Source organism: Arachis duranensis, chromosome 5 (genome assembly GCF_000817695.3).
Source record: "Arachis duranensis cultivar V14167 chromosome 5, aradu.V14167.gnm2.J7QH, whole genome shotgun sequence".
NCBI lineage: Eukaryota > Viridiplantae > Streptophyta > Magnoliopsida > Fabales > Fabaceae > Arachis > Arachis duranensis.
In genome coordinates, this window is record NC_029776.3 from 89,598,287 (window position 1) to 89,621,206 (window position 22,920).

General features: G+C 34.4%; 2 protein-coding genes across 2 annotated transcripts; one reads left to right on the plus strand and one right to left on the minus strand.

Moving 5' to 3' along the window:
• Positions 1-4,803: 4,803 nt before the first annotated feature.
• On the plus strand, positions 4,804-12,604 carry LOC107490281 (protein tesmin/TSO1-like CXC 5). The gene is made up of 8 exons (XM_016111042.3): positions 4,804-5,533; positions 6,801-6,908; positions 7,626-7,803; positions 8,608-8,958; positions 9,340-9,440; positions 9,514-9,608; positions 11,376-11,792; positions 12,004-12,604. Exons 1-8 carry the CDS (start codon positions 5,226-5,228, stop codon positions 12,231-12,233), a joined length of 1,788 nt encoding a protein of 595 aa, XP_015966528.1. The 5' UTR covers positions 4,804-5,225; the 3' UTR covers positions 12,234-12,604.
• A 1,557-nt stretch (positions 12,605-14,161) lies between these two features.
• LOC107490282 (peroxisomal fatty acid beta-oxidation multifunctional protein AIM1) lies at positions 14,162-20,709 on the minus strand. The gene is made up of 18 exons (XM_016111043.3): positions 20,476-20,709; positions 20,292-20,363; positions 20,084-20,146; positions 19,941-19,997; positions 19,765-19,832; positions 19,574-19,655; positions 19,404-19,459; positions 18,874-19,176; positions 18,540-18,626; positions 17,801-17,975; positions 17,522-17,643; positions 17,148-17,311; positions 16,456-16,716; positions 16,046-16,167; positions 15,815-15,936; positions 15,522-15,670; positions 15,117-15,255; positions 14,162-14,498 (listed from the first exon to the last, which is right to left on the minus strand). Exons 1-18 carry the CDS (start codon positions 20,570-20,572, stop codon positions 14,454-14,456), a joined length of 2,184 nt encoding a protein of 727 aa, XP_015966529.1. The 5' UTR covers positions 20,573-20,709; the 3' UTR covers positions 14,162-14,453.
• Between the last annotated feature and the right edge of the window lie 2,211 nt (positions 20,710-22,920).

Below are 22,920 nucleotides of genomic sequence, written 5' to 3' on the forward strand. Positions count from 1 at the left end.
GTGCCAGTTCCGGCGTTTAACGCTGGAATTCCTGAGGGTGACTTTGAACGCCGGTTTGGGCCATCAAATCTTGGGCAAAGTATGGACTATCATATATTGCTGGAAAGCCCAGGATGTCTACTTTCCAACGCCGGTGAGAGCGCGCCAATTGGGCTTCTGTAGCTCCAGAAAATCCACTTCGAGTGCAGGGAGGTCAGAATCCAACAGCATCTGCAGTTCTTTTTTGGTCTCTGAATCAGATTTTTGCTCAGGTCCCTCAATTTCAGCCAGAAAATACCTGAAATCACAGAAAAACACACAAACTCATAGTAAAGTCCAGAAAAGTGAATTTTAACTAAAAACTAATAAAAATATACTAAAAACTAACTAGATCATACTAAAAACATACTAAAAACAATGCAAAAAAGCGTATAAATTATCCGCTCATCAAGGTTCATTAGGTGGTTGGGCTTGAAACACATAAACGATTACTGTTAGGCAACCATTCACATGCAACCCTAACATATATAATGTAAATACACTTACAGAGAGGGGTGGTTTCTTGCATCCTCCCCTCTTATGACCTGATTCACCATAGTTTGAGCACCTCTGAATCTGCCTCCTCCTAGACAAGTGGGACTGGCTTCTGTCCTCAACTTCATCAGGTCCTCTCTTCCTCTTCTTCATTGGTCTGTGGCTAAGGTTCCGATATGGAAGCGGCATCACATCATCAAAGGTCATATTCTCCCATAAATCTGTGCCATTTAGAGGGTTGATTACTGAATCATAGCATTCGACATAGCCAGGCTTCTTGTAGTAGTCATCAACATATGCATCCATATCAAGACCCTTAAAGTTGATACAGCTGATGGCATGTGTGCATGGAATACCACTGAGCTGCCACTTCCTACAAGAACACTCATGAGCAGACAAATCAACAACAAATTTGTTCAACCTATTTACAACCTCATATGTCTGTGCAGCAGACCAATAAGGCCTCAATTCACCATCTGACCTGCCCCTCCTCTCTATCTTCTTCTTAATGCGAGGTAAAACTATACCATTAAATTTTTGAATTCGTTCTCTATTAACAGCCCATTTACTCATCAAGTAAACCTTAATTTCTTCCAATATTGTAACTATAGGCTTTTCCCTAGACTCGACTATTACACCATTAAAGCTTTCACACATATTGTTTACAAGAGTGTCACATTTAGAATGAAAGTTAAACCTGGACCTACTCCAAAATCTAGGAGAAATAGCATTCAGATGCCTATGAGCCTCCACATTGATATTTTGAATGACTGCCATCTCTCTCTCCCTCTCCCATTCATTCCAGTGTGTAGCCTTTGCACACCTCCACATCAATTGCTTCAAGTATAGTCCAAGAAACTTTTTCCTAAAGTTGTTGTACAAATGGCGGACACAAAACCTGTGGTCTACAACTGGAATGACTTCGTCGAAAGCGGGTAGCAGACCCTAACAAAGGAGGTAACCAGTTGTGTAATAACAATAACTGTTTAAATAGAAGTTAAATGAGAAAAAAAATAGAAGTTAATTGATTCAATAATTGTTTATATTCTGCTGATCAGACATAAAGGTTGATCTACCAATTATCTCAGCCCCAAAATCATCAATTAGCAGCTGGAGAAACCACTTCCAGGTGTCTTTAGTCTCTGACTCCACAATGACATACGCGATTGGAAGCATTTGATTATTAGGGTCCCAACCTATCACAGTCAACAGCTATCCCTTTGAGGTGTCTTGAGAAAACAGCCATCCAACCTAATAAACCTCCTACACTGCATAAAGTTCTTCTTGCAAGCAGCTAGACACATGTATATTCTTTGAAATATGCAGAAGTTGTTTAGCGAAGTGTACTGTTCCTCAACCTCGAAATCAGGGGACCTCTGTACCTTGAGCGTCACTGATGACCCTGGATTAGCCCCTAGCAGCTCCGAGCAGTAGTCAGCGATCCTCTTATACTGCTTTCGGTACGTTCCTTGTATCTCATCCAAGGCAGCTTGTCTTGACCTAGCTACCATTGATGTTGTCACAGTCAGATTCCACTTCCTTTGTGCCTTGTTCACCAGGTCCTTTATCTTAACATTTGGGTTATGTTCGACCTTCTTCTTAAAGGCTCTGCTCAGCCACGCAGTATGCATTATCCCTACCCTATGTGCCTGGCTACAAGTATGCTTAAGGTTTATCGATCTAAGCTGCCAGTCTCTTCCTCACTCATTTTTGCTGCATATAACCAAAATGGACAACCCGACTAACAAATAGTCCTCACTCTAACCAAGTCAAGCTTGGCATACCTGATCCCCCTCCTTGTTTGTACTGTATACGCTATTACAGTGTCTTTGAATTCCTCTCTTGAAGCATATACAGTTCTAACCTCCCATTTGTAACTCGTCATGTCTTTAACATCTTTGTGAATTAGATACCGAATAGCTTCATCGTTATCATCATCATGTCTGTCATCCTTATCTGAACCCCCACCAACTTGATAATCCAAATCTACTTCATCACTATTGAAGCCTTCCTCATCACTGAAATCACCATTCCAAGCCCCTTTGCCTTTATCAACCCGATCACCATCCGTAGCACCTCTCAGTTCTTCAAACCCACTTTCATCATCATACTCCTCGTCACTATCTGTAAAATGAACATCATCTGCACTGTCAACTTCAAGATCAGGCAAAATAAAATCTTCATCATCGCTGTCATCATCACTGTTCGATTCAACCCGTGCATTTTCAGCAGTTACATCTGGGTGCAAGTTATCTCCTTCATTAACTTGCTCCGGATTATCATTTTCCACCTGTGGACCCTGTTCACTCTCATAACCACCAACCCATTCCAAGCCCCTTTGCCTTTATCAACCCGATCACCATCCGTAGCACCTCTCAGTTCTTCAAACCCACTTTCATCATCATACTCCTCGTCACTATCTGTAAAATGAACATCATCTGCACTGTCAACTTCAAGATCAGGCAAAATAAAATCTTCATCATCGCTGTCATCATCACTGTTCGATTCAACCCGTGCATTTTCAGCAGTTACATCTGGGTGCAAGTTATCTCCTTCATTAACTTGCTCCGGATTATCATTTTCCACCTGTGGACCCTGTTCACTCTCATAACCACCAACTGATTTCTAGGATTTTTCTCTTTTTGCCCTCCAACATCAATATACCCTACTTCAGAAAATTCTTCAGCATTGTCAACCTTATGCACCACAAACATCTCAACATGACTCCTCAACTCCGCTATTCTACACATCTCAAGTGCATATCTGTCACCTGCAAATAACTTCAAATCCTTCTCTAACCATTCAGCACTTGGATCCTTATACCATAAAGCTAAAATATTTTTCTTTGTGTATCCAAACTGTCTCACCTCTGCATATGCCTCAAATACGGACCAGCAATCACTCTCAATATCTTCGATCAATGTCTTTTGTCCCTCTATATACTACAATGTCCCATTGTCATATACAAATCGACCCCATGGTAGACACTCAGATTAAAACTTTCCATCCCCTAAAACGAAAAAAAAACTTTAAATCAAACCCCACCAGTTTTTGGAAACTAACGAAATCCATTACACATTATTAAGTTCAAGCTCCACAAAACCGAAACTAATGGTGCATACATACCTGATTCGAGATGAGAACAGCAGAACGACCTCCTTCTATACTCTTGCCAACGCAGTCCAAATGCAGTAACGCTACTCCTCAGATGATGATGAACCTCTGTTAGAGCATCATTGAAGGTGAAAGATTAATTTTTAAGTGTGTAATGTAAATGAGATACTGAACCTCTTTCGCAGGAATGAAAACAAAGCGTTAAGGGTTTCAGGGCAAAGGTGTCTGAAAAAATTGTCTAATGGATGGGAGAATGATTTTAAAGCGTTTCTAAACATTGAAGATAATTTTAATAACAAAAAAAGGTCGGGGACGAATTTGATTTTCGTCCCAGACCTTAGGGATAAAAAAGTACTTTGATCGATGAAAAAACTTTTAACGCAAGAGAAGTGGGATAATTGATAAAGATGAGGTAGCAGACGATTGAGAGAAAAGGCATTTAGATAAATTTTATTAATAAATTAGGATTAAGATGATTAATTTTTTAAAATAATTATTTAATTTTTTTTAGTATTAAACCAAATTAAAAATTTATTATATATAATTTTTTCGTTGTCTCCTTAACAAAATTTTTATCTTATTATATTTTTTTTTTCGTGAAATTCTACCCCTCCATCATAATATTTGCGTTGACTCACTAGTCACTAGACGAAGTTACCACTTTTACCAACAACTGATCCCTTTATTTTAGCGCCAACTTCTTTTTATTTTTCACTTTAAACGGAGGAAAAAACATAGGAATTTTTTTCAACAAAATAATAATAATTTTCCCTCTTCCTCCGCAATACAATAATACAATGAAAAATTACAAAAGGAATCCCTCGTTTTCAACCCAAGATACTAACGCCAATAAAAATCCGCCACGTAACCAAACAAGACTGCATCGCAGAAACGCCACATGTCATGTCTAGCTACCTCCGGTGGTGGCAGCCGCACCCGATAAACCCTCACGTGAGGGAAATACCCCGCTCGTGCTTCCGCCCTGCAAAACTATTTTTAATCTCTCCTAAATCCAACGGCCGAGATCGAAAGTTGGACAACCCTTCTATGAATTAAGACCGTTCCTTTCATTTCCGCATCTTGAACCGTGCGATGGAACAAACGCGAAGATCTAACCATTGAAAATTTACAAACAAAAATTGAATTTTCAAAAGCTTCGGAGAGAGAGGGAGTGTGTGTTCTTCTCTTCTCTCAGCTCCTCCTCCTCCTCCTTCTTCTTCTTCTTCCTCGAAGCCCTTCCCTCTGAAAATCGCAATCTTTTTCCCTCTTCCATTTCTCTCTTTAAAGGCTTTGTTTTTCTCTCTCAAGAACTTTCTGGTGCGGTGTGTTTGGATCGAGGTTCCGTCGAATTGTTTGCAGTTTATCGGGGGACTTCTGTTTGGAGCTGCGGAATCTCTGGTGTCAGAGTTTTTTGGTTTAGGGTTTTTTTGTTCTTTCAGTTTCTGAGGTAATAATCGGAATCGGTGGGTGAAGTTTTCATCTTTTGGCGTTTTTAGATTTTCGGGTAAGAGGAAAGGGAGGAATTTGGGACTTGGGGTGTGAGAAAAATTTGATTTTCTTCCTTACATCTTTTTTGCTTTTCTTGGGTTCTGAGTGTGATGGGGGAAGGTGAAGGAGAAGGGGTTGATGGCGGTTCAAAGACGGCAACGTCATCGGTGGATGCTGCTGTAACGACGCCGGTGGAGGCTCCTACGGGGAAGAAACTCGCCCGACAGCTCGATTTTACGGCCTTGCCGGAGAAAAGATCGCAACAGCAATTGCAACAACGATTGCATTCCCAGGTTCAGGTGCAGCAGCAGAAGCAGATTGTGGCTCCGGTGATAGCGGCGCAGCCGCAGATTATGGCACAGCCGTCGGTGGTTGTAAAGCCGGTTCCTTCGCCGCAGGCACCTGCAGTGAGAGTGGGGTGAGTTCTTATTATTACTGTGATTAAAGCTGTTTGAGCTAATTCAGTGCTGTTTCTGATGCCTGAAGGTTTTTTACTGTAGAACTTGGATTGTGTATTTTCTTACAAGGTTTGAATTTGTGTTAAGAAAGTGGTATTTTTTAATTATAGGATTGGATGTTGGATTTCACTCTCTTTGTATTTTTGAGTTGCATTTGTTTTAACTGAGCTAACTAATTTGTGTGGCTGTATCAAGGTGGGATCGTGGCTTTGTGAGGAAGATTTTGATTTTTCTGTTTGGGGTACCAATGCATGTGCAATGTTTTGGTTTGCACTTTGCAATTTCCTCATGCACATCTCTTAGCTTTGATGTGTTTCTTTCTTACTTCCACGCTGCTTAACGAGTTGTTTATTGACTTCTATTGGTCTTTTTCTTTGTGTGAAACGAAATGGTGGCGGTAGTTGAATATTACTTTAAGTAGCTTGTTAGTAACTTCAAAATTATAATTTTCTTGCTATGGTGATTTCCGAATTATGAAGTGTATGCTTGTTTAAGATACTTCTCATTCTCAATGCAAACAGCTGCAGAGCTAAGGGAAAAGTAGCTCGCTTTTGATAAAAGTGCATTGAATTCATGTTTTTATGTCTGCATTACGAACCAAGCAAGCTTGAAGTTGTATATAGTAATTTTTATTTTTGTTTAGCCTTTTAATAGTGGGGTTACGATTATGAGATATCAGCGACATGATTTTATTAAACTTTCCAGACTCGTGCCTGTGTTAGTACTTTTGAACACCGAAATCCCGGTCATTTAATGCGGTTTGTTTCCCTCTTGACTGGGAGCAACGGTTATGGTAACCGGGGATGGTGCATCCGTGCATGTTTTTCTTTACTTTAAGGTTTACCTGATGTCTTTTCAAGGCGAATATTTTATTATAATTTTTTGACTATTTAATAATATACTTCTATTGCTAATATTTTCCCTAATTTTTACACTAAGTTTTCTATGTTTTTGTGTCTTACAGTAGTATTTCTCATACAATCTGATTGATCTTCATTCAGTGTAATTTCATAAGTCACTTGTTGAAAATTGAAGCATGTATTTCTCAATTATGGTAAAATGGTAGATCGTTTGGTATTATGGTTTCTGATTGAACTGATGTATATGTGAATAATCAATACAAAGATATGCACTTTGACTACATTGCATGCAAATGGCCTTAGGAAAAGCTCAAGCTACATGTTTTGGCCTTGTATTAACTTATCTTTTCTTTTCTTTTCTTTTCAGGAAACCAGAATCTCCAAAATCAAGATCAAGACCTAACTTTGATATAAAGGAAGCTACTCCAAAGAAGCAAAAGCAGTGCAATTGTAAACACTCTAAATGTTTAAAGCTGTAAGCAAAACTCTCCCTCTCCCTCTCTCTCTCTCTCTCTCTGGATGGTCCTATGAAAGCTTTTTCTGTAGATGTATGCATGTTTGGATACTTGTTTTTTTCACTTGTATGTTGCAACTACGAAATACAAAATTGTTCTTAAGAGCTCATATTTAATTTGTATATGTTGCTATTTTTAGCTCACTAATTGTCAGAAATTGGTTTTCTTTTTTCTTACATACTAATGCAAAAGAGATATTAATGACCGGGTTATCATTTTTCGTACTCTTTATTTTGTTTGATTTCATTCTCGTGCTCAGAGTTAATGCCCAGGCATTACTAATCTTATTCTAGAACTTTGATTTTTATTGTTACCTTCCATTCTTTTCTTGGATTTTCATCAGTTTCCTTGATTGATAGATGAGCATAACAATTAAATGCATAATTCTGGATAATATTATGTGTATTTCCTTGTTCTATTTCCATGATTACTCCCCTGGCTATATCATATGTATTTATTATCTATGGGGTAGTTTTACTATGAAATTGCTGGTTCCATGGTCAAAGGCTCAATTTATCTGAATTTTGGTTGTCCAGCAATATACTTTCCTTTCCAGAATATCAAAATATCTATTGTTCGAGTCATATTTCCCTTTATTGGAGCTCATTGCACAATTGCACCATATTGGCTGCAATACAATGCTAAATGGAGCTAACTTTTTTCAATGTTTTGAGCAGATATTGCGAATGTTTTGCATCGGGAATATATTGCGACGGTTGCAATTGTGTAAATTGTTTCAACAATGTTGAAAATGAGGCTGCTAGACGAGAAGCTGTTGAAGCTACTTTAGAGCGCAATCCAAATGCATTTAGGCCGAAAATTGCAAGCAGCCCCCATGGAACACGTGATAGCAGGGTATGTAGGTCTAATTTTTTTTGTCAAGTAATGTGTAATCTGATGTTTTTTGTGGTAGATATAGTGGTTTTATTAATTAAAATGTTTTTTGGTTGGACGCATATTGCAACTTTATGCTGATGCATGACATTGTCGTTTATATCTCTGTTGCTGACGCAAGATATTGTCATTGTTATCTTTATGTTTTTCAATTTTTTTTGGCTTTATGACTGTATGTTTTCTATATTCTGATTGGAGATCACTTTTCATCATGTGACGTTCTTTTCCACGACAAAATATAAGCTATTGCGTCATCCATAATCTTGGAGTCAAACCATTTTCTTAATACAGAATTAAACAAGCGTGTTTAAATATTTTTACTGTCTCCGTTGGTTGCCTTCTTCCCCTTCTCTTCATTTTGTTGACTTAATTTTCTCCAAAACTTAACTTTAATTGGTTATTCCTTTTCTTGGCACGGTTAAATAATTTACTTATTTTTTATATCCTTAATTATTTAGAAACTCTTAAAGTCAATATAGAATGCTAAATTGAATCATAGCGACTCTTTTTCAATCGATGTCTATACGATAATGTGTCTTTGCAAGAAGATTGACTTTTCATGGTATTATATGTAACGACAGGAGTTTCTTCTTAGTAAATTACTTGCAAGTTTCTTTTTTATGTTCTATATAAATGACGAATAAAGGTGTTTTAAACTCTGTATATTCCTTGTACAAGAAAAATATGTTGGATAAATTTTTATTGTATACTTGAAAATCCTTGGTTTCTCTATTGTTGAGTGTTTAAATTTGAAAATAAATGTAGGAGGAAGCTGGTGAAGTTTTAATATTAGGAAAGCATAACAAGGGTTGCCACTGTAAGAAATCAGGGTGTCTCAAGAAGTACTGTGAGTGTTTCCAAGCCAACATCCTTTGTTCTGAAAATTGTAAATGCATGGACTGCAAGAATTTTGAGGGAAGCGAAGAGAGACAGGCCTTGTTTCATGGAGATCAAAATAACATGACATATATTCAGCAGGCAGCAAATGCTGCAATAACTGGAGCAATTGGTACATCTGGTTATTCATCGCCTCCGGTATCCAAGAAAAGAAAAGGCCAGGAAATCTTCGTTGGGCAAACACCCAAGGAACCATCCGTTAGCAAGTTGGGACAACAGGTAAAACTTGCTCATAACCTAACACGTGCACATACTGAAGCTGAGTTTACATTATTTAATGTTTTCATTTGGCATAGCTGTTTTTTGTCGCACAATTGTTTTCCCAATGGTAGTTAAATTAGTATCTTCATAACCAAGTGCGATTTAGTTTATTGTGTAAAATTTCTAGTTTAGAATTCGAATGAGAAGAATCAAACTAAGTGAGGTTGAAACTTTTGGTTCAATACCCTGATAACTTGACAACTCCTCCAAAAGCTCAACCATATACAAGTTATTCGCATTGGCTAGCCGCTGTTTATAGTGAATTTACTCATTGGTATTTGTTTTATTGCTGGACTTATATACACTATCGTCATGGAATGCTTTTTTATTGTTCACCAGGTAAACCATGTCCGAAGTCCAGCTCCATCCCCATCCTTGCCCTCCCTTCCGGGCACTCGTGTTGGAACTGCAACACTTGGTCCTTCAAAATTTTCATACAGGTAAACTTGGTCATATATATGAAATGAAGATAAATTTATCACATTTTAGTTACTGACATTATTATGTTTGAAGGTCTCTTTTAGCAGATATCATACAACCACAGCACTTGAAAGAGCTTTGCTCAGTTTTGGTGCTGCTATCTGGACAAGCTGCAAAGACACTTACAGGTATTTGACTATCTAAATCACTAATCACCAAGTATATGCTATTGGTATGTCATGTGAAGGTCCATCATTTTCTATTTTATTCTTCCATGTATTTAGCGGTATTAAGTAGTCATCGTAGTTTTTTTTTATTGTGGATGGTGGCTCCTGGCAGTGAGTTAAAAATCTACCATAAAACTATGGCAGATGGCGTTGCGGGAAATGACGGACTACCGAAAAAATACATATATATATGCACAAAAAAAAATGCAGAAAAACTGCAAATGTAATAAATTATAAAATCTAATCAATTTAAGCAATTTTCTCCCCATAAGGCATCCAATTAATTCAGCAAATGCGGTAGCAAATTCAACAAAATAAACATAACATCAAGTCATAACACACCATAAAACATAAGACAGAGAACTTTAAAACTAAAAATTCACAAGAAAAGCCAAAGCCATTGCCTTATCGTGTTCTTAAACTAACAAATGACAAAATAAACTATCTAAATTCTAGTTCTCATCAACTTCATCCAAATCAACACGATTATTATGAAGTGAACCTATGTAAATTGGGGGGAGAAAAGGAAAAGAGAGGTTTATAATTTATAACATTGAACCTATGTAAATAAAAGGGGAAACAGGGGAAAAGAAAAGAAGGGTAGGAACACTAAGTTACGAACTAGAGAAAGAGGGAACCCGTGGCTTGCAGCGGTGGCGAGAAGCGACAGCAGCGAGTGGCGGCGAGTAGCGAGTCAAGAACGGCTTGCAGCGGCAGCGAGCAGCGGCTTGGCCAGAATGCAGAGAGAACGGCAGAGAGGGAAGACGGAGAAAGAGGAACTGGAGCCAGAAGGTGCTGCCTCTTCTGGGTAGGTGCATCCCAGAGCAGTGAGGGAGAGATAGAAGAGTTTTTGGACCGTCAGAGAGGAAGAGGCAGTTTCTGAAGTAAGGAGGCTGAGGAAGGTGAGTTGTAGCATTTAGGGTATCCTAAATTACCAAAATATCCCTCTAATTTTGTTGAAATTAAAAAAAAACCCGCAATTTCCGCCATTTTGTCCTCCACGAAAAACTTGTCGCGTCATCATGTATGGCAGCAAGGAAGAAATCTACCATTCCATAGCGTCATGGTGCCGCCATAACCACTTTTTCAAAACACTGGTAGTCATTTAGAAAGCCTTTTTATCGGTTCCCCTCATTTTCCTAATGAGTAGTTCCATTTAATGAGTGCACAATATGAATAGGCTTAATGTTTGTGTTTTTCTTTCTGAGCATCTCCCAAATTTATCTATATATCAATCTAAACCAACTAAACCTTTAAGGTTAAGATTATTTTTTAGCCCCTCACCCCCTACCCGTTCCCAATGGCATTGGCAATAGCAACATACTTATCAAAGGAAGTTTATTTCTTGCTGTTTAAATGATTATTTCAACAAAAAAATTCCAATACCATGATAATAATATAAATAACGGTTCCCTGACCAGATTTCTTACTATCTGTTGGTGTTTATGTTTTTGGCTAATCCTTGATTCCCTTTAGTTACTAGATTAGTCTATATTTGTGCATTATGCACATGTATAACTGTTGAATTTGGGGGCAAAATAAATTCCTTTGGTCAACCCAAATATTGCAGGTCCCTAATATGCTCTTGAGAATGTTATGTAGTCATATACACAAGCTTCTATTTTATGTTTTCTTAATGTTTTTTAGTTACATGCTAAGTGAAATCACCCTTTTAAATATATGCTGATAAACTTTCTCTTGCCAATCTTAATTATCAATAATGTTCAGACCAGAAAAATTTAATGGAAAAGCATACAGAAGATCAGACAGAAACTTCACTTGCTTCTTCAAATCAGTCACAATTACCAAATCAAAAAGAAGGTGATGTTGAGAAAGCTATGGCTGATGATTGTTCGAGCGCAAACCAAGCAGATAAAATCAGCCCGGACAATTCAAGTTCAGATGGTGCTGACGTCCCGAAAGGGAGGCCAATGTCTCCTGGGACTTTAGCTTTGATGTGTGACGAGCAAGATACGTTCATGACAGCTGCCTCTCCAGTTGGCACAATGGCTCATGGCTGCAACACATCCTCGCAATTTCCTTACGGACAAGGAATGACAGAGGAATACGCGGAGCAAGAAAGGATTGTCTTAACAAAGTTTAGAGATTTCCTTAACAGAGTTATCACCATGGGAGAAATAAATGGCAAGTTACTATTTTGTCCTCACCTTCAGTTATAACTTACTTTCTAAAACATTCATATGATCCTTTCATATCATTTTTGGAGTATCTTCAGTTAGTGTATTTTGCCTTTGTTACTATCCTCATCAAGAGTTCTGCATAAACATCAAAATGTAGTATGCTATTAGAAATGCATGAATTTTGCATGACCTAAACTCTCTTTTTCCAATTTCAGAAACGAAGTGTTCGTCGTTAGCTAGAAGTGAGTTGGAGAGCCAGAAGGATCCAATCAATAACGGCACTGGAAATACGACTACCGAGAGTTTGCATCAGCAGGGTGCCACTAGCAATGGTGTTGCCAAATCGATTGTTCCACCTACGGCTGCAGCAGCTTCGGCTTCACCAGTCCCCGGTCATAATAATGTTCCTGAAAATGGAGAAAATAAGATGAAGACTGAAAAATAGCTATGAAAGTGATCTATCTATCTAACCAAGGATGTGCAAATATACCATTGGAAAGAAAATTGAGAAGATTTTCTTAGAGTGTATGCTAGGGTTAGAACTTTCTGTAGTTCTATGTAATGTAAAAACATTGCTTTGAAGTGGCTTGTTAAAGGGTACAAGCCTCAACATTAGTCCACCCAAGTAGGATCAATTTTCTTCTAATTTGGTCATTATTCATACATAATTTAAATTAATTTTTCAGCTTCAACATTGCTTGATTGCGAAGCCTGTAAATTGCAGAGTTGTAACTTCATAAAAATGTCATTTAGATTTTTCATTCAATGAATTTTATAGCTTGTAATTTAGAATATATTCATTTTCTTTTTCCATTATATTTTTGCAATTTTATATACAACAATAAACATACAGATAGATAATGATATGATGATGCCATACAGCTTGCCCTATTTTTGTCTGAAATTTTTTAAAGGCATATTTGTCATTTTCATCTTTTAATAATAGTTCTGTCAATGCAGTATTTCTAATAATTTATGTTTTTATATCATTAAAAAAAATTAGCATTATATCTTTAAATTAGTGCATCCTCAAAAGTCAAAAGGATAGAAATATGCATCATAACTCCATATTCTTTTATTGCCAATAATCCTTCAAGTTTATCCTCTCTCCCTCTCTTCATCCATACCATATTACGTAATCAACATGCACATATATTTTGTGGAGTTTCTTTGTTCGCGTGTTAAATTTAGATACGATATTTATACGATATTTATTCGATATTTACCTTATACATATATTTTTTGTGTTGAATTATGTTTTAATAAAAGATAGAAAGATATTTCAGCATGATAGAACATATCAAAATAAGATTATATGTGGAAAGGACTATGGTATATGTATCTTCGTGTCTAATTAAAAAAATTAAAATTAACATGTCTATATGTCTCTTATCATGTCGTATCTCTCGTCATATTAAATTTCTCAAAATTATAATATATTATTTTTCAATATTCTATTTCTATGCAATGAATGCTAATTATTTCTTTTATTTTGGTACACGGTACACCCTTCGTACATTATATTTCAACATTTAGTTGTTTACTGCTTTACTTTTCAATATTCTTTGTCGATAGCTACTGGCAAAACATTTAAAAAAAAAAAATCATTTTCGTTTGTAAAAGTTAGTTTAAGAAGAATAAATTACCAAAACGGTATTTAATTTATATTGCTAATAAAAATAACTCCAAAAAATATAAATTATATGTGCATGTTAAAAGATTTAAAAATTCGACAAAAATAATCAAATATTATATATAATTTTCAGAAAGAGCTTTAGCGATTTTATTTTGATTTTTTTTTGCACATTTTCATCTTTAAAATTTAATAATTTTATGCCAAGTCTTTTTTTTAAGTGATCGATTTTTTTTTTCAAAAATAAAAAGTCATTGAATTTTGCTCCAATTTTTACATACACCTCCTAAATACTAATTCAAGGTTTTCTAACGAAAATTCAAATAAATGTACAAACCATTTACTAAATGAAAAATTTGTTTTCCATTTATTAAAAAAATTAAGTACCATTTTAATAATTTATCCATTTAAATTTTCAAATACTATTCCAGAAATTTATCTGTTTAAGAAATTTGAGAGATACCAAAGAATAAGATACAGAAGTACCTTAAATCTTTATTCATGTGCAGTTGTTTAAACCCAACCCCACCTCCAAAATAAACTTTTTGATATACACAATTTAGCTTCCTCACATTATCAAACTGCGAAAAGAACTTAAAATTTTTTTTGGCCATAACTACTGTTTTATTAAAGGTTAAATATACTAATAAAACGTATCACACGAGATTATTTTTTTTAATATCGTTAAGGAACTATTCTATATTTTAAAAGTTTAAAGAATAAACAACACAAAAGTGAAATTTCAGAGCTGTGAAAAACAATTTACACAATATAAATTACCATTACACCAATACAATGTTGTCCATAAAGTAGGTAACATTATATTTCACACACGCCTTGTTCATAAAGAAGCTCATGACCCCAAAAAATCTTTACCTTATGTTTTAGGGTATAATTAAGAATATGTTCTTGGAAAACCAAGATCGATTCATTTATTTATTTATCATCATTCAACTTACAAGGAAGCAAAATATTATAAGCTAAATTTACTTTGCTATTACATATCCAAGGGCCTTTGAGAAAATTATTTTTTCATAGACGTGCCTTTGATCTTGGAGTGGCTGAAGCAGGTGCACTCTGTAAGCAATGTAGAAATACAAACACTCAATCTTGTTCTTCACAATGAGTCACACTTGCAATTTTAGTACTTAGTATATAAATTACTCAAACTTGTTTCAAATTATACTCAGAAATGAAATGTTTTAAATTTATTTGCTTATACCATATCAAGAATAAAAAATGTTTGGGAGACAATAGAAAATCAATCCCATAGCAGTCCAAAGTTATTTTATTTTGCATTCCTTAATTACTGCTGAAATAATTGGTTAATATTAGATATATAAGTGTGTAATTAGAGATGTTACACGCATGAAATTATGAATGTTAAATTAAATAAAGTAACTATTGATTATTGTCTCTCTATCATTGCTGTATCATTTAGAAGCGAAAATTAAAGTAAATTAAAGTAAACATATTAAGTTTGCTATAAGGAAAATACTTATTTGCATCAGTTACAGTTTCAAATTTTTTTTCCCTTTTTCCAAACAATAATTTCTTGGTTTTTCAACCTTAGGTATCCAAATATCCTAAGGTAACTATGTCAATTTAACATTTTTTTTTTCTCATGTACAAAGGAAATTGACAATACTAAGTTCCATGAAATTCAAATAGATAATAACAGATATAGAGTCTTACCAAAGGAATGCCCTGAATTGCCCTTTCCTCCAGATACCTTGATGGCTTATAGAAGTTACCATATAATTCTGACCATTTCTTTAGGCTGTTATATACATGCTTCGCCCCAACCAAGTCCGCCCAGAAAACAACGCCACCCCTGTTGCGAAAGTGATGGAAATGAGATATAATGTTAGAATATGTTACTGATACATCATCAAAGCTGATCATAAAACATGCTGGACTAGATAAGTACGAAATGGGCAGTAACATAAATGATGGTTATTTAAGAGTTCAAATAGTTTACAAATTATTACATGGAAGCAAATGGTTTTGCAATGCTTTTTTTTTTTTATAAATTCCTCTTCTTAGCTTTAGCCCTTCAATATTTTAGAAGAGGAAAGAAAAAGGAAAGGGTAAACCCACCTGTAATTTGGGAAGCTCATCCCAAGAACACAAGCAATGTCAAGGTCTGATGCTCGAATAACTATTCCTTCATCTAAAACACGGCATGCCTCGTTCACTACTGGAAAGAGGATCATCTCTACAATCTCTTGGTCAGTAATAGATATAGGCTGCAAAAGGAATAAATGCTATCAGCTTCACTACACAAGCTAATGCCGACGAGCAAATTTAAGAAGATATAGATTCAACCTAATGAGAGAGGAAGCTTATGTCAAACAATCACTTGCAATATAGAATTTTCAAAAGAAAAGCACCTTTCCACCAGGCATAATATTGGCAAGTCTTCTCGACTCTTCAACAATTGGTAGTATTGAAAGATCGGGTTTTGGCTTGCTACCCTTTTCATAAATATAGTATCCTTTTCCATTGTTTTTGCCTGAAAGGACACAAGTGATCAAGGAAAGAATGTGTTATGTAAACAAATGAAAATTGAAGTATGTCCTCAGCACAAAGAAAGCTTAATTTAACTGAAAAATAAGTATTACCATTTCTCCCACTTTTGATCATAAGATCAAGCAGTGGAGATTTATATGTGCGACCACGAAATGAACCGTCAAATTCTTTGGAAACGGCTACAGCTACTCCATAGCCAGCCAAGTCCTGAAGCCTGCGGGCGAAGGAAAGATTAACTCCATCAAACAGATAACAGAATTTACACGGTGGCACACATACTAACAGAACAAAACCATGTAAATTTTATCTATGCCACTCTTTTAGATTACTTGAGAATTCAAAAGGTGTTCCAAAAATACTACAGTTTCTATAGCATGTTTTTTAACTGGCAAACTAACCTTTTTGTGTGTTGGAAGTATGACAGGTTAGGTTACATAGTCGATAAATATCTAACACTTCAGTGAACATACATAATGGAAATAAATAAACCCAAGAGTATTACTGGAAAGGACCCATGGGAAGGCCGAAACTGCTTATCAATCTATCGATCCTGAAGATATCCACGCCCAGATTGACCAATAAATGGGCACCTTGTGAATATGGGAAAAATGTTCTGTTCACTGCAAAGCCAGTGCAGTTGCCCACGACAACCGGAGACTTATTTATGATTTTACCAACAGTGATAAGATCAAGAATAACTTGAGCAGAAGTTTTCTTGGTCCGTACAATCTCCAAGGCAATAGAGATAATTAAATATGCAAAAATAACAAAAAAAAAAAACCGATGAACGTGCATTCCAGTGGAAATAACATTCGTAGATAAAAGTCATAAACTCAACTGGAATTGTTCTCAGAATTCAGAAACCAATTTATACTATGGCTCAATTAAATTCTCTTCAAATGAAATAACAGCTTAAGATATAGCATCTTGGCAAGTCAAATTTCTTTGAACTATATGAGTGAATAAGTAATCTCTGTTCATTCACATCAATTCCATAAATGAGTAATGATTAAGAGTCCTAATTCATCTCCTAATTCATCTCCCTAATTTTCCTCCTAATACTTAAATGAGTAAAACTTCAAATATATGTTTTTTTTAAAACATCAGACAGATAAAAAATTCAAAACTAACTTTATTTAGAAATTAGGTGGATGAGTTAGGACTCGTAATCATTTTTAATGAGGTTATTATTACCTGAAAAAATGAGCCCCCACAATGCGATCTTCAGATCTAGTCTTAGCACCAATGACGTTAAGATCAATAGTCGAAGTGTTTGTTGCCAAGATGCAATGAGGAGGGCATATCTTCTCAAGATCACTAAATATAGTTTGTTTGAGATTAACATTTTCAATTACAGCCTGCAGAGGGAAAAAATTAACACTAATTACATCCAGCAATATCAAATAACACATCATAAATACCTGATAAAAGAAGTTAAACTGTTAGATTAATTGCCTATAACGAAAACATTTCACCAACTTCCATTGAGAATCAAACATTCAAAAATACTGAAGAAAGTTAACTACTTTCCAAGTAAAGTGAAAAGGACTTTAGGGAAGGCAACCAACCTCAATGACCATGTCCACATCTTTAAATTCTGAGTAATCAAGAACACCTTTAAGCAGCAACAATGCTCCATCGGCCTTATTTTTTGCCAACTTTCCCCTTGTTACTAAGCCTCTAACATTACCTGCCATACAAAATAAAACAAAATTACATTAAAAAGTTGTTATAAAATAAATTTCTTGCATTGTAAGTTTTGCCGGTAACAATTTGAACTAAGCTAAGTAAGGTCTTCATCTCCTCAAAGGCTCAAAGAACTAGATATATTATGAATGAATAATCACCTTCAATCGTTTTTATCCCCTTCTCAAGATATTGAGAATTGACTTCCTTGAGTATGACATGAATGTTGCTTAGAATGAGAGCAGTAGCAATTCCAGAACCCATTAGACCTCCCCCAATAACAGCAACCTTTTTCAAATTTCTCGGCTTAAGCCCAATATCAGATACACCAGGCACCTGCATCGAAACAGTTCTTGTCAGCAAACAGTTTTCTGTATTTCAGCAAGAGAAATCCACATTAAAAACAAAACCACTTCAAATGTTTGTTACCCGTTACTAATGGAATTTGTCATCAAATACAGTGACAACCACTCAAACATACAGTGGAACCATAGAAATGATATCTTTTTCTTGCACTCTCAATGAAAACAAAAGAAAAGGCTCCTCCACAGCACAAAATTATGGGCCAGAATTAGCTAGACCACTTTTAATCTTCCCAAACACATTAAATTAGAAGAGAAAAAAAAGGTTAAAATAAAATAGTTGATAATTGTAGGACAATAGAAAAATGAACTAAGATCATCTTCCAAACAAAAAATTAGCATAGCTTCAACTTCCACACATTCACACGTGGTACAGCCCTCAGCCACTCATGCTATGTTGTGCTCAAAAGTAAAATGCTATCTAGGTTCTAATCTATGTTGACCAAAATATATTTCCAAACACAAGCAGCAAGAGTTGAATACTTGAACAGGAAACAAAAGACTAAAATTCAACTATTCTACTCATCGATCCTCGTACCTTTGATATTGCACGCTGAGCAAAGAAGACATGAATTAATCCTTTTGCGGTGTCTGATAGGACTAGTTGCTTGAATACTTCTGCTTCCTGCAATGAATGTTCTATGAATTAGCTTATATGTGAACTGAGTAACCTTAATCACAATTTCACACAATCGATAGCAAGATACTTGTGAATGCTAACCATGATGAACCTAACAGAGAAGAAGATAGATCTACGTTGAAATCAAAAGCAATACTATATGAAACTCAGTGAATAATAATACATGCTGGACTTAACAATGAAAATGCATCTATTTCCGTCTGAACAACAAAAATCACAGAAGGATAAGTACCCTTAGAACTCCACTATAGCCTCCATGGACAATTCCATGCTCAATCACATCTAAGCATGCTTGCTGCTGAGGCAAATGCGGTGCAGTCTTCTTGACATGTTGTCTGGCAGTTTTCAACACCTCACGTGCTTCAGACAAGGAACCAATTTTATCGGTCCTATGAAGTGTTCGAATCCAAGGCTTACGTCTCTCTCCAATCTCAAGTGCCCACTGTCGGGAAACCCTGAGTAACTCCTCAGGAGACACAATTTCATCTATAAGTCCTAGTTTCTTCCCTTCTTCTGACTTTATTGGCTTCGATTTCTATAAGAAAGAAATATTGAATACAACTTATACACAAACATATTAAAATGAATATAAGAAATAACAGATACATGACAAGTTCAGGCAAAAAAGGCAAGGTTTTCAATTTTCTGTAGCAGTTTATTCTATTAATTTTCTTTTCAAAAGACTTATAACTATGTCTCATCCATTGACAATCAAATAATATGGAACCTCAAACAATTTAAAATGAATGGTCAACATCGTACCAGCATCATGTCAATAGCTTTAGGAAGCCCAACAAGCCTGGGAAGACGTTGTGTGCCTTATGAAATCAACAATGTCTTGTTAACATTTCAGTTAGCACAACTAAATGAAGGTAGGTTCAAGAATCCTAATTGAGACTACAGAACACACATAAATTCAAATGCCTGATTACCTCCAAATCCTGGAATGATTCCAAGTGTCAGCTCTGGCAGTCCCAGTTGACTTCCTGGAGCAGCAATGCGGGCGTGGCATCCCTACAACATATCAAGATGTCACACTTCACACAATAATTAAGACGCATCGACAATAATGCCTGTCTAAATGCAAACAGCATGCTTCTCATTCTCAAGTCCAAAGACTAACCAGGGCAAGCTCTAAGCCACCTCCAAGAGCGAGCCCTTGTACTGCCGCAACAACAGGCTTCTTCGAATCTACGGTGATCAAGAACGCTAATTAATAATATTGCAATGATCACACTTACATAAAATAAAAATCGAAGCAGTTTCTACTTTCAGGTGTGCATAAAGATACGTTACAACCTTCAATTAAGTTGACCAACAGTTCCACAGAGACATCAGGGAGAATTGAAGCATCACCTATTAAGAAAAAAAGCAGAAAACTCAGTGCCTTAGCTTTAATTTTTAATTTTGTATCTAAGTTCATCAGTATAATCATAACTCACCAGTTTGGTGAACCTTCTGCATAACACTGATGTCAAACCCACCAGAAAATCTTCCACCTTTGCCTGATCATAACATGAACAAAAAATCAAAACACTTTGCAAATGTCTTAGTTATTACAATCAAATGATCACACTGCTTCATGAACAAAGTAACTACCAAGAAAAAATCTTTATTAATAAATTTAAACAAAAAAAAAAGAAGAATTACCAGTCAAAACTACAGCTTTGACATCATTCCTTTTAGCTACCTCCTGAAATCTCTCTTTCAACCCCATAATGACTGATTGAAACAGAACATGAACAGAAGAAAAAAAACATCACACATCACATAAAATTCAAAATGAAATACATATAAGTAACAGTAACAATGATTATTGAAGTAGCTAGCATACTTGGAATAGCCAAGGCATTAACGGGAGGGTTGCACATAGTGATGATAGCAACCCCATCATTCCCAACCTCAAAATCAACCTTCACGGAAGAACCCATCTCTCACAGCAACAAAACAATCACCAAGTTTCTTCCTTTTTCGAATAAAAATTATACAAAATCAGATCTTTTGGGAGTACAAATAAACTGACTATGGTGGGTTTCAGAAAGCGAAGTCCAATTCCCACGACTATAGCGAGCCAATATATATTGTCGGATGTGCACCTAAGCACCTAGCCACCTAACATATATAATTAAGCTTTATTGAACAATTAATAATTATAACTAATAATTAATAGGTTGTTTCAGTGAGATTTTAAGAAAAATATTTTTTTTAGTTATTTTTTTAAAATATTTTATAAAAAAATAAAAATAATTTTATATTTAGATATCTTATATAAAATTTTTTCAAAAAAAATATTTTTTATTATTTTTTTAGTATTTTTATTTTTATTATTAAAAATTTGTTAAACACATTAAAAATAAAAAAATTATTAAAAAGATATTTTTTGTCAAGACAATGAGATCCAAACAAATACAAAATTAAAAATATATTTTGGCTAAAATAGTTGTTCATATTCTTTTTCTTAAGTTTTTTGCCAATCTCACATGAATCAAAATTCTGTTCATGCTAATGCTAAAAAAATAAAATTACAGTCAAAACTTATATTATTTAATATTTATTTAAAATAAATTCTAATTGATTTTACTAAATATTTTTATTTTGTTTAATAATTTATCTCTAATCAATAAATTAGAGCATATATAAAATAAGATTTAAATTATCAAAAAACAATTATTTTGTCATACGGTTTCGCTACGTTACTAACAATATATCTGCCAACTTCTGCCAACTCTTATTTATAATTGTGTTTTATGGAAGTGTATTCGTGGACGTGTCTAATAAAAATGTCTTTTTTATAATTGTGTTTAATAGAAGTGTCTTTATAGATATATTTTCTGGATGTGTCTCTTTATATATGTATTTAAAATATATTAATTACTAGTCACAAAAAAAAAATATATTAATTACTAGACACATCTACGAACACACTTCCATAAAACACAAATATAAATAAGAGTCGGCAGAAGTTGGCAGATAATATGTTGGTACCCTATATTTTTTCTTTGTCATATAATTCTACTTCTTCTGACTTCTATCTTAAAATAATTATCATTTTGACTATTTTGATATATTAAAAAAATTATATATTTATATGTAAAATGGATCTAATATTAATCTTTTAATGTATTGAAAAATTAAAACGATGGATATTTTAAAATGAATAAAGTATGTTTTGACCTTCGATGATAATAATAATGAAAAATGTTATTATATTTTATAAATACATAATCATTAAATTACTGATATAAAATTATAAATGTTTTTCAATGATAATAGTATTTTTCCCAAAATTTCTTTGAACTTTTTGTTATTTATTTATATTTTTTAGAGGATTTAATTAAAAAACTATTGTGCATATTAAATAACATATTTTCAGATCATTTTTTTAAATCATGTAATAAAAATGTTTCTTATATTTAATTTTAAACATGCATATTTACTAAATGTGTAATGTTAGCAAGAGATCTTAGTACAAAGAATAAGTTTATAAATTGTATTAAAAGTATCTAGTACGGGTTATGAGATGGATTGAAAACTTGTGAGATGAGGCAATCATCAGATTATATGGCTGGAGCAATGGGATGAAGACATTCCGACGTTTAAGTTAGAATGGATTTGAGAGATATATAAAGTGTGTAAAATGAATGACGTACCTGAGTAATTTATGCTTCTCCTTTATATAGTTAGTGGTAATTATCTGATCTTATTTGATCTGACTAAGATAAGAAAGACATTTAAAATTTTGAATTCGAATATTAATTAGAAATTATAAAACCAAATTAAGTTGTCATCATCTTATCTTATTTAAAATAAGAGAAGTATTTAAATTCAAATATTGAATCAGAATATTAGAAATTATTAATCTGTTTTTGGACCATGAAGATAATCTAATCTTAAAAAGACTCAAAAATACATGGGTTTTATTGAATTTTTATGAGTACTCCTTGGTAAAATTAAAGAATTTATATTCTTCACCCTATGCTTTACTTTTTTTTAAAGAAAATAATAAATTAAAGAAGAACTTGCATTTATTGTGTTTTTAGTTTTTACTTTATCAGTTTACTATTTATTGGAAAGGAAAAGGAACCTCAACTTCGGAGAAAATAGGAGATTGGATTATCTCCAGTAAAAAAAATTGAATGATGTCAATTGTGATTTTTTATTTTTTATTATTCTCTCTCATATTTAATTTTAATCCCACTTATAAAATTAACGATAAAAAAATTACACTGTATTTTTTCAAGTGTTAAAAAAATTAGAGAAGATCTAGTTCCGAAAAAAT